The sequence below is a fragment of the Phocoena sinus genome, chromosome 21 (assembly GCF_008692025.1).
Source record: "Phocoena sinus isolate mPhoSin1 chromosome 21, mPhoSin1.pri, whole genome shotgun sequence".
NCBI classification, from domain to species: domain Eukaryota; kingdom Metazoa; phylum Chordata; class Mammalia; order Artiodactyla; family Phocoenidae; genus Phocoena; species Phocoena sinus.
The window spans coordinates 28,968,583-28,981,394 of NC_045783.1; the positions used below are offsets into that span (position 1 = coordinate 28,968,583).

Below are 12,812 nucleotides of genomic sequence, written 5' to 3' on the forward strand. Positions count from 1 at the left end.
CTCCCAGCATTTTTCCTGAGCTTCAGACTACATTTGTAACCAAATATCTCCATGAGACCCACAGTCTTAGTGATATCTCCATCGACACTTGATTCAGATGTTAAAATGGAACTGACAGTAAGAGTTGAGACCCCAAGAAAAATAGATGCCACTAACTCCCATTAACCTGCATCATTGCCACTTACAAAGCACTCGGAAGAAGACTAGTTGAAGCTTTTAGGATCTTGACCAACCCCATGTAAATTTGGGTAAGCTGGAAATTGAAGAGGATTTTGGGACAAGCTCTTATTGTGGCAGAGGTATTGGGCGGGGCGGGGGGAGGTTCCTCCCCTGCCAAGCGAGGGACCACTTAGAAAGGTCAGCTGGCACCTCTTGGAACTCTGGGGACACAGAGAGCTGATGTCTGGCTCGTTGGTGAAGAGGGATGGCCACACTGAAGAGAATCTGTCCTTCTAGTGTTTGTTGGGGCAAAGAGTGCTTGACCTGGTCCGTGGGCCAGATGTGGGTCACATGTGAGAGTCTTCTCGAACCTGCCCAGTTAGGCATCCGGAGGGGGAAGAGTTCCAGCAGAATACAAGAGTGCAAGGTGCACTGAGAAAAGAGTTGTGAGCAACCAGCGAGAGAGGACGCTTTCACTCAGCTTAAGGGAACCGCAGAGGGGACGCTTAGCAATTAAATATTATCAAGCTGCAGCCTGTCTGCCCCCTCCCCTTGCACTTCTGATCCGTTTAAGTTGCTCTCCTTTATTTTCCTAGCATGCATCTTCTCACATACCACCTAAGGTACATATTAATTACTATTTATTGTCCAGACCATAAGCTCCGTAAAGGCAGGGATATTTGTATATGTTGTCGAACGATGTTTCCCAGTCAGCAGAATAATACTTGAGTCATGATAGGTACTAAAGAAATATCTGTTGAATTTGAATATGAATTGAATTGGGAATCTCCAACAACCCAGGAAAATAAACAGTAAACACCTCCCGTGCCCGGAGAGCCCAAGGGTGAGAGCGTAGTGATCTAACACCAGTCAAGTCCAACATTTCCTGCTATTACCTCCCCTTTCTGTTCACCGCCTGACACTGACCTACAGTTCTCAGAGGCCAGAGGTATGCTAGTCAGTAGGCAGCTAGGACTAAAAAAACAAAAAGGGTTAACAGAGAAGAAACTAATCTCTTTTTGCATACTAGTAGCCTGCTCAAGGAACACCTGAACAGGAAGGGAGTGAAGCTTTAATTGTAAATAAAATACAGTTTTACACAGGACTGAACATATTTTTTTAAATGTTTGGAAACTAGAAATAACTGATTACCTACAGTTGACCTAAAAATTCACCGAGGCTGCAAAATACTTCATCCAAATGCATTGAGGGTTTTAAATGGGTAAATTTCTGATTATATTCCACAGATTCTTATTTTACAGACCAGATATATTGGCAAGTTAAAGCGCTCATTTTCTCTTCTCACTTTATAGCATGTTCCCTCCTGTCAGAATTCTGCCCATCCTTTAGATGGGCATGTTTGGGACCGTTTCTTCTCCAACATCATAGGCAGTTCAAGTTCAGAGTCTGTATCCCATGGCCCTCATTTTCTAGCATGTAATAAAGTGCATAGCACATATTAAGCACTTAATAAATGTTTGATGAGTGAGTGAATGAATAAACAAAGGACTTCTTGAGCTCAGAAAACCTTAGGAGCAGCAGAAAGGACAAATTGTTTATTCTGAAGTGTGTGAAAGTTAAAATTAGGTAGGTAAAATGGGTAGGTACATGTTCGTTTATTGAATACACAGTAAAGGTCCAATCAGTTTTTGTTGAGTGAATGAATGAATGCTAGCATAAATGAATGTGTGGGAAAAAATGGCTACAGATAGATAGGCAAGGGAAAAAGGTGAAACACAATTTAGTTGGTATGTTTATTCATCTGTGTTCATGCTAATAGAATGGATCTGTACATTTGTCTGTGATTTTTTTTTTCCAGGTGATCCTTGTCTTTGTCCTAAGCATTGGGTCTCTTATAATCTATTTCATCAACTCCACTGAGTGAGTAAAATCCCCAGTCAATCTTGTCTGCTCATATCAGTAGCTTACCAGCTAATTTGGAATATTCTGTCAGGAATAATGCTTAATATACTTTCACGTAAACTCACATACGCAAGCTCATAAGAAAAGGATAAGTGTTTAGTTTCCCCTAGGAAGTACTAAACCCAGCTCCACAAACAAACGAAAAAATGCATGAGTTTCTCCTGTATCCTGTCACTCTGCACTGCTAGGAGCTGGGGTGCTGTGCATATGTCTATTCTAGTTTCTGGGACTACAAGCTTCCAGCTGTTGTCTCCTCCTCTGGACCGTTTATGTGGGTCTCACGTGCCTTTGGAGTCCTTAGGTGTTAAAGCAGAAGTTCTGTAGTCATTTCAGGGTTTCTCATAGGTTCTAGACAAGTTTGGATGGTCTGAGGAAAGAAAATGCTAGACCTCACCGGGGATGTAGGAGCAAACTATCCTCTGTTCTCCTCTGAAGGCATTCCCTTCTCCTGTGCCAAAGTTAGGACAGCTTCTTGGACACAGCCCAACCTAATCTGGACTCCATGCTGATCCTCTGGGAATTTTATTGGATTTCCAGCTAAAGTAAAACTGGGATTACAGGGCCACACAAGTCAGGCAACTTTAGAGAGCCTACAGAAACCAGAAGTCTTCATTTTGTGGATTCCTTACTGACGTTTTAGGAACATTTCCTTGGAATTTGCTTCAAATCAGTTCATTGGACACAGAGTAGCTGTCTGTCAGAAGTATACTGAAGCCAAAATTTCCTGGCTGGGTAAGATGGTCTTGCACCAAAAAGAGCCACATAACCTCTGTGCCTCTGAATTCCATTGATAAAATGAAAATGGAACCAATAAACTCTGAAGAGAAGAGCAGGTGATTCTCCTGTTACTTTCAGCTACATTCACGGCCCAGTGGGTTTGTTCATGCATACCTCTACTCCCAAGAGAAAAGTAATTTCCTTGAGATGTGCACGTAAGTGTCTGGGTTGACCATTCATGGTAAATAAATAGAAAATTGCCCACCCATTCTCTTTATTTGGTCCTCTGTAGCCACAGCTTTTAAAATGTCCACCTTTATAAGCTGTCTTTGTTTCTTTTCCAGCCCTTTTGGAAGCTGTTCTTCATACCAAGACAAAACCATCCCGATTGATTTGACTTTCAATGCTTTCTTTAGTTTCTATTTTGGATTGAGAGTAAGTACCTACTGAACATGGGAGTAAACAGGGGAATACAACCGGCACACTGTAAAGAGATCTGTGTTACACAAAGAGATGCCTTCCTTAGACAATCTGCCTATGCTTTCAGGCTCTAAAGCCAGAGGGTCTGGGCCCTCAATTATCAAATGTATAACGAGACCCCCAAACTCTCTCCTGCACTTGAAACTGTAAACCAGGTCAACAATTTTAACACAAATGAAACGGATTCCTTGTTAAGATATCGTCACCCTATCACCCTGTCCTTCTTATTGGCTTCCCACTTGGCCACTCAGAAGAGTGACTGGTAATCACAAGAGAGCAGAACCTGAGTAACAAGCCTCTGAAAATGCCATCGGCTCCACTGATGGCATATGTGCCATATAAATCTATAAAATACTCTTGTGTCTTTAATTTTGTTGCATTCATGTATTCAATAGTTCTCTCATTCCACAAGCACTTTTTGAGGGCCCACCCTAGAACTAGATTCTAGATTTATCTGTCTCATGTTTGTGAGATAGATATATATACACACACACACACACACACATATACACACACACATATGTACACACACAATACACACACAGGCACATACAGACATGTACACACATATGCACACATATACACACACATATATACCCATATATACACACAGACACACATATACACACACAAATATATACACACATATACACCCATATATATGCAGACATATACACACACATACACGCACATATATATACACATATACAAATATATACACACATATATACACTCACATATGTACCCATATACACATACGTATACATACACACGTATACACACACACACACATACACAAACGTATATATACACACACATATATATACACGTGTATACACACACATATATATACACACATACACACACAAACATATACACACACAGAGGTATATATACGCACATGTAAGTATATATGTAATATGTATGTGCGTATGAAAGGTATGGTATGTATGTATTTCTGTGACCTTCCTTCAAACTTATTTCAACCATACTGGCCATCACAGTCTTATTTTTACAGCAGCCCCTCCCTTCTGGAAGCGCCTGCTTTCTTATTCCAAATAGGGAAGCTCATAAACACAAGCCTTGGCCAACCAAGCTTCTAGACCTTTTCCATTGAAGACCGTCCTAAATCTTGTATCTTCATTGCTCACAAATAGGGGGTTTTACCTATATAATTATATATATATCAGGAAGCTCTAGGAGCAGTAGGAAGGTCAAAGTGATTATTCTGAAGTAAGAGAGTTAAGATCTGGTAAGTAAGGTGGATTCACGTTCATTCATTGAATACCCCCTAAAGTACAATCTCTTTATCTATATGAATATATAGGTGTATGTGTGTGTGTGTATATATCTATATATTTATTTATTTATTTATTTTTATATAGATATATATATTTATATATATATAAATGTGTATTTACTTATATAGCTATATAAATATATATGGGTGTATGTATGTATACATTGTATGTATGTAATAGAATGCGGTCAGAGCTTCAGTTGGTGGATGAAGTGTACCTGAAAAAAGCCACTCTTGTGTTCACTGTAAAATTTTTGAGGGTAACAGAATTTGGGGTCTTCTGTTTTCATTTCATAGTTTTTGGCAGCTGATGACAAGGTCAAGTTCTGGTTGGAGATGAATTCGATTGTAGACATCTTTACCATTCCACCAACCTTTATTTCTTATTATTTGAAGAGTAATTGGCTAGGTAGGTGAGTTGTGGGAATCAGAAGCAATCTCAGGAAAAACCCCTCAGCGTGCATCTGTAAGTATCCTTTCATTTTCCTTTAAAGCCTAAATGGCGTTTAAAAAAAATTCCTCCCCATGATTGTATGGTTTTGTAATACATTTTCAGAACCCATTCTTTTTTTTACCCCAGTCCCTGGCGATGGGCCTGATGCCAGTAGGTGTCCGGGGTTGTTTAGTGTTTATGGATTATCCGCACCTGAGGGCAGGGCACCAGCATCCTAGCCCCCTGTGGCACCTTTGTGCTGAGATCCCACATGACTGGGAGAAGTGAAAAGCCTCCCGTGGTCTTTAAAAAGTATAAATCATCATATCCAGACATGCGGTGACCTGTTAGAGATTTTTTTAATTAGTTACTTTGTCTTTAAGGTGGATGTATTGCCAGTACGTGGGCATTCTGTGGCTTTTGTCAGTTTTTATGTAATCTTATACTATTATTTATTATCTACAAAATATTTTTTACTAGTGTTACTATCAAACTACATAAAGGCAAACAACATGCAAACCCTGGGGAGCGTATCACAGAGACTCTATAGTCAGGAGTTAAAGTGGTTTATGGATCACTTGCTCTCCATTCTAAAGAAGAGTTAGAGTAAAACGTGAGTTGTGCTTATTGCATACTTTGTAATAATGATAATACTCAGCAACCCTTCGAGGTAGGTATCATTACAATTCCCATTTTACAGATGAGGAACTGGAGAAGCTAAGGGCGTTGCTTTAGATTACAACAGCCATTAAGTGAACCAGAATTTGAACCAGTGCTCAGGTCTTAAACTGTTGACATTGTAAGATACTATATTTGAGCATTTCAGGGAAAGAAAGAACGTGAGCAGTCCCAGGTGTGGTATAATTCAGACTGCTCCCTCCGTGACCCTCATCTTCCGTCAGCTTTCTTTCTTTGATTGCTTTGTAGGTTTAAGGTTCTTAAGAGCATTGCGGCTGCTGGAACTCCCTCGAATCTTGCAAATTCTGAGAGCCATCAGGACCAGGTAAATGCCAGCCCTGCCTCAAGTACTACTTACTCACTCATTCGGATTAGGAAATTCAAATGTTAACTGAACCTTCAACTCAGCTCATCTCCCATCAGAAACTTCAGTGCAGAAGTCACAGAATCCCTTACTTTCCAAGATACCATTCACTTACTTTTCTCTCACTGCATTAACCTCACATACAGGCTGGAAAGTTTGCAATCATCTTGAAGAGTTTGTTTCTTCTCTGTTTCTTGGACCTACAATGTGTCAGTCCATTTAGGTTTTAATTCTCCCCCGCACCGAAAAAAAATTTTTTTTTAATCAAAGCAATTCAGACAAAATAGACTTTATAAAGACTGTTACAAGAGGTAAGGAAGGACACAACATAATGACCAAGGGATCAATCCAAGAAGAAGATATAACAATTGTAAATATTTGTGCACCCAACATAGGTGCACCTCAATACATAAGGCAAATGCTAACGGCCATAAAAGGGGAAATCGACAGTAACACAATAATAGTGGGGGACAGATTGTCCTGACAGAGAATAAGGAAACGCAAGCCTTAAATGACACATTAGACCAGATAGACTTAATTGATATTTATAGGACATTCCATCCGAAAGCAGCAGAATACACTTTCCTTTTCAAGTGCACACAGAACGTTCTCCAGGATAGATCACATCTTGGGTTGCAAATCAAGCCTCGGTGAATATAAGATAATTCAATCCTATCAAGCATCTTTTCTGACCACAACACTATGAGATTAGAAATCAATTATAGGGAAAAAATACAAACACATGAAGGCTAAACAGTATGTTACTAAATAATCAATGGATCACTGAAGAATTCAGACACTTTGATTCTATACATTCGTTGTCGTGAATCGATCCTCTGCTGTCTAGGAATGTAAGACAATTCCTCCAAGGCTGAGAGCTGCCCAGCAGCAGCAGTGAGCTCTTGCTTACAGAAATAGAGCTACCTAAATATCTCCAAAAAAATAAAATTACAGTTAAAAAAAGATCCAAACTGCCTTTAAGCAGAAATCCTGTTAAAGTTTTAGGCATGCCTCTGCGTTCTCACTAGAAGCATCAAATAGTACCGGCCAGGTGGGTCTCACTGCTAAGGGTTGATGCTTTATGGAGCATTTGCGATCGGAAGGGGCTGTTCTTGTGTGGTCAGTAGCCTTGCTGAGAACCACAGAGATTTCAGCTAAACTCTAGGGCTTTCCTTAGGAGACAGGAGCTTGTTTGATCCTCTTCATTCAAAGATCCCGGTGTGAGTTTAGCAATATGGAACTACATCTCTGTGACCTACTCAGAATTTCATTTTGCAAGCCCACTCTCTGGATCCTTGGGACACTGCCTTTTTTCAATATAATATTAGGCTAGTGGAGCTCATCAGAACCTAAGCTTTTTGAACACGTGTGTGTGACGGGGTGTGCCTGAGACTTGTGCATCTCCAATTTTAATATGGATACGAAGCAAGCAGGGGATCCTGTAACAATGCAGATCAGTAGGTCGCGGCAGGGCGTGGGATGCTGCATTTCCAGTATGCTCCCAGGGAAGTGTAGCATTGTTCCTGGTCCGTATTCCCACACTTTGAGGAGCGAGAGTTTAGAGGATGAGGTATTTGTGTTGTTCGGGAACCTGTCAGAACCCAGCAGCTCTTTGTCTTTCTTCCCCTAGCAATTCAGTGAAGTTTTCCAAGCTGTTATCCATCGTTCTGAGTACCTTGTTCACTGCTGCAGGATTCCTTCACCTGGTGAGCATCTCATCCAACTCCTCGATGTTGCCAGTGAGCATGAATGTCTTTTATTTGAAAAATGCAGGCGAACCTTCGGAGCTCCTGTCTCCATCACTATAATCTGTGTGAGGTGTATCTTTTCACCTCCTTTGGATGGGTTTTCTCTACCCCATACTTCTCACACATATGTATCTTCTACACTCACAGTATCAATGTTCCTTCTTCCAACTTTCAAAACCTGCTCTTAGGAAAGGGTTTAATAAGTTTACTCTTCTAAGGTATAAGCAACAGGTAAAGTTTTTGTTTTGTTTTGTTTTGTTTTTTTGCGGTACGCGGGCCTCTCACCATTGTGGCCTCTCCCGTTGCGGAGCACAGGCTCCGGACATGCAGGCTCAGCGGCCATGGCTCACGGGCCCAGCCGCTCTGCGGCATGTGGGATCTTCCCGGACCGGGGCACGAACCCGTGTCCCCTGCATCGGCAGGCGGACTCTCAACCACTGCATCACCAGGGAAGCCCTAAAGTTTATTACTGTATCATCATAGGGGTTCCAGCAATTTGAAAAAGAATAAAGGGAAAGAGAAATGAAGCCAGTGCGAGAATTTTGTACTTACAGAAGCTGGAGAGTTGGGTGAGGGAGCAGTTGCTGAGTTGCAAAAGGGAGTTTGGGGACTTTCTTGGTTCTCCTGGAATCAATCTGTATACATAGCTGCCTCCTTCGCCTACAAGAAAGGTTAGTTCTCATGCCATATAATCAACAACATAATAAATGGACTTCAACAATAGGAAGGAAACTCCTGGACTTTATTGCTCCAGGAAAGTTGAAGAGAAATCATTAGAAAATGTAGAAATTGAAGTGGCATGTTAAAAGCCTGCAAAGGCCTTTGAGAAAAGCAAAACCGAACAAAAAAATAGAGCAGAAGTCTTTTCCACTTGAGCCCTTCTCTCAAAATTAATTTAAAAATCACAAGGAAAAGGAAAAAAAAAAGTTAAAGAAAGAAACTTAACCATGTTCAGTTCATCAAGAAAACTGTCAAACACCAAATTTGTCTGGTGTTTCAAGAAACAGATACAAACTACTATGCATAAAATAGGTAAGCAACAAGGATTTACTTTATAGCACAGGGAATTATATTCAGTATCTTATAATAACCTATAATGGAAAATAATCAGGAAAAATTACTGAATCACTATGCTGTACACCTGAAACTAACACAATATTGTAAATCAACTATACTTCAATTAAAAAAAAAAAAAAACTGAAACCAGCCACATCCTTCTTCATCATGCAAGCAGGAGACAGGTTTTCTGGAGAAGAAACATCACTGCAGTAAAGATAGATCCCTGCATCTGGAGGTCTAGCCCAAGGGGCATGGGTCTACACTGGGAGAAGCAGTCACCAGTGTTCCCGTAGAGATCTGTTGGCCATCACACAACGGTAGGCAAGAGGATGCTAAAGGAGAAACCATGGTAACAGGTTTGGGGGGGATTTTTTTTCCTTTAATAGAGGTTGCAGGGAGGGGCCCTCAGGCTGAATGGGGCCTACAGGCATATTTTATTGGACCTAAGATGTTTGTATTATCTGTTTGCTATTTTTGTATTGGTTGATAAGTTTTTTCAGAGAGCTCATATTAAAAAACCTGGATTTCTGGATTCTTTGCAAAAACACAAGATTCTGGCAACCCACTCTCCCAAGGCCACCAACAGCCCTAGCTGAAGAGTAGCTGCTCCCTGTAAATCTCACAGGCTTCTGGTTTGAACACGGTCTCAGGCCCTTCTAAGCACGTGAACATGTGCTCCTATGGGACGTCCAGTCACCCTGGGGAGGAGACCTCCAGCGAGGATGCGTGCAGAGAAAGAGGGAGAAGCCACCTGATGGTTTTGGACTCAGGGCCATCTACTGTGGGTCACACCAACATCTGAAATGTGAAAAACCTAGAAAAGCTGTAACCCAGAGCAAAAAATTAGTAGATTTTGTTCAGAGGATATTTGAAATGACAAACCGAAATAAAAGCTATGATTGTCCCAACGGTCCCAAGTCATTCCTTCCCGTACTTACACCGTCCTTCAGCTAAAAGTTGATACCGGGCTTCCCTGGTGGCGCAGTGGTTGAGAGTCCGCCTGCCAATGCAGGGGACACGGATTCATGCCCTGGTCTGGGAAGATCCCACATGCCGCGGAGCGGCTGGGCCCGTGAGCCATGGCCGCTGAGCCTGAGCGTCTGGAGCCTGTACTCTGCAATGGGAGAGGCCACAACAGTGAGAGGTCTGCGTACCGCAAGAAAAAAAGAGTTGATACCATTGGAGGGTGAGTGTCCACCAGAAAGGAATCAACATGGTGCCTATGCTAAAATTCTGCCCAAAACAGGGAGCGTGTTGGAAAGCAGAGACATCAGCATAACAATTACATCACATAAAGGCTGTCAGAGCTACAATAACAAGATAATTTGCCCAAGGGAACAAAAGAAATGTTAAGGAAAAGCCTTCCTTATACAAGGCTTTAAAAAACTGAAAATGATACTTCAAACAAAATACTTAAGGTTTTAAATAAAAGATTAGTAAACCGTAGCAGGAGTTGGTAAACGGCCCAAAGATACTAGAGAAAAAGAAGAAAAACGTTTTACAGAGCCAAAAACCACATTAGAGGGGACACAAATGTACTAAGTGTGACAGAAATATGCTCAGAAACATGGCGGACGGGATTGAGGCAAAAACATGCCATGGAACAGGACAAAGATACTTAAATGATATGGAGAAAAAACATGAAAGATGGGTCATGTTGATTTAACATACTGTAAAATTCATGCTCCTGAAGAAGGGGACACAAATATGGTATCAGAAAAATGTTTGAATATAAAATATTGAATCTGTAGTTTAGAGGGTATACAGTATCCCAGGAGAAATAACCCTAAATGAGTCCAACCATAGTTTGGAACAATTACCAACCTTTAAGGGTAAGGAGAGAATCTAAGCAGAACAAAGAAAGGTCTGTATCAGGGGGGAAATGAAACTAGCCTCAGATATCTTGCCAACATCAGTCAGTGCAGAAAGGTGACAGAGCAGTGTCTGCCAAGGTTGTGTACAGGTGTAGCCCATCCGTCATTTTAAGCACATGGAAGAGAGAAGAGCATCATGAATCCCTTTTAAAAATGACCTTGATGATAAAATCCAGCCGCACAGGAGACGAGTCAAAACCAAGACCTCAAGAATGAGGAAACCATGATGAAAAGGAGTGAAGGTGATTACTGACTGAATTGAAAATAGAACAAAGACACGACCAAGGGAATTGTGGGTACAGACTAGAATACACATGTGCCATGTAAAAACAATAAAACCGATACAAATAATGGAGAGATAGGCAGGGATGGGAGAGTGTCCTCATGTCCTCCGCCTCCGTAGCACAGCTTACCTAAGGTTGAAACATAAGGTTTAAAAGTGTAAAGTTTCATTTTTGAAATGTGACATTAAAAGTAGGTAACAATTCAATATATTCACATTGGCCCATAATCCTTAATCTTTAAGTTATTTCCCATCTGGGGCTGAGGGTCGATGCTAACATGGTCCAGGGCAAGAGCAGGGTGGCCAGGTAGACCAGCAGGAGTGACGGGTCTTCGGAGTGGGGAGGGGTTTGAAGCACTAAAGCAGGACTTCCAAAGAGGGTGAGTTAAATGGGAAAGGGTTATTTACTGTGAAGGAGATTTCTAGGTTGAAATAAGTTTAGTTTCAGTTTGTAAAACATGTTGTACAAGGGTATGATGGAAGCCCTGTGCTAAGATGTTTACAAGACACTATGGGGTTTTAGCTTAAAGCAAACTGTCCCAAGCAACACTTCAACTCCTGGGAAAAAAAATATATATACACACATATGTATATACATATATATTATTGTATATATATATATATCATATATGATTTTTTAAATTGAAGTATAGTTGCTGTACAGTATTATAGGTTACAGTGTACAATATCGTGATTCACAATTTTTAAAGGTTACACTCCATTTATAGTTATTATAAAATATTGGCTGTATTCCCCGTGTTGTACAGTATATCCTTGTAGCTTATGTTATACCTAATAGTTTGTATGTCTTACTCCCCTACCCCTATATTGCCCCTCCCCGCTTCCCTCTCGCCACTGGTAACCAATAGCTTGTTCTCTATATCTGTGAGTCTGTTCATTCTTTGTTATATTCATTAGTTCGTTGTATTTTTTAGATTCCACATATGGTATCATTCAGTATTTATCTTTCTCTGTCTGACTTATTTCACTTAGTATAATACCGTCTGAGTCCATCCATGTTGCTGCAAATGGCAGAATGTCATTCTTTTTCATGGCCGAGTAGTATTTCATTGTATATGTATATACCACATCTTTTTCCATTCATCTGTTGTTGCATACTTAGGTTGCTTCCCTATCTTGGCAATTGTAAATAATGCTGCTATGAACATTGGGTTGCATGTATCTTTTTGAGTTAGTGTTTTTAGTTTTGTTTTTTTTTTTTCCAGATATATACCCAGGAGTGGAATTGCTGGGTCATATAGTTGTTCTATTTTTAGTTTTTTGAGGAACCTCCATACTGTTTTCTACAGTGGCAGCACCAATTTACATTCTCACCAACAGTGTAGGAGGATTCCATTTTCTCCACATCCTCACCAACACTTGTCATTTGTGTTCTTTTTGATGATGGCTGTTGTGACAGGTGTGAGATGACATCTCATTGTGGTTAGGATTTGCATTTGATTTGCAACATGATTAATGATGTTGAGCATCTTTTAATGTGCCTGTTGGCCATCTGCATATCCTCTTTGGAAAAATGTCTATTCAGGTCTTTGGCCCATTTTTTAATTGTTTTTTTTTGTTTGTTTCTTTGATGTTGAGTTGTGGGAACTGTTTATGTATTTTGGATATTGACCCCTTATCGGTCATATCATTTGCAAATATTTTCTCCCATTCAGCAAGTTGTCTTTTCATTTTGTAGATGGTCTCCTTCACTGCGCAAAAGCTTTTAAGTTTAATTAGGTCCCATTTGTTTATTTTTATTTTTATTTCCTTTGCTTTAGGAGACAGATCCAA

General features: G+C 40.5%; 1 protein-coding gene across 1 annotated transcript in view; it reads left to right on the top strand.

The window, feature by feature from the left end:
* KCNU1 (potassium calcium-activated channel subfamily U member 1) overlaps nt 1–12,812 on the top strand; it is a 181,524-nt gene that overhangs the window by 57,687 nt on the left and 111,025 nt on the right. The window contains exons 5-9 of the mRNA XM_032618128.1: nt 1,979–2,040; nt 3,144–3,234; nt 4,877–4,988; nt 5,940–6,015; nt 7,685–7,760. Of these exons, the coding sequence (XP_032474019.1) occupies nt 1,979–2,040; nt 3,144–3,234; nt 4,877–4,988; nt 5,940–6,015; nt 7,685–7,760 (417 nt within the window). The remainder of the gene's footprint in view (nt 1–1,978; nt 2,041–3,143; nt 3,235–4,876; nt 4,989–5,939; nt 6,016–7,684; nt 7,761–12,812) is intronic.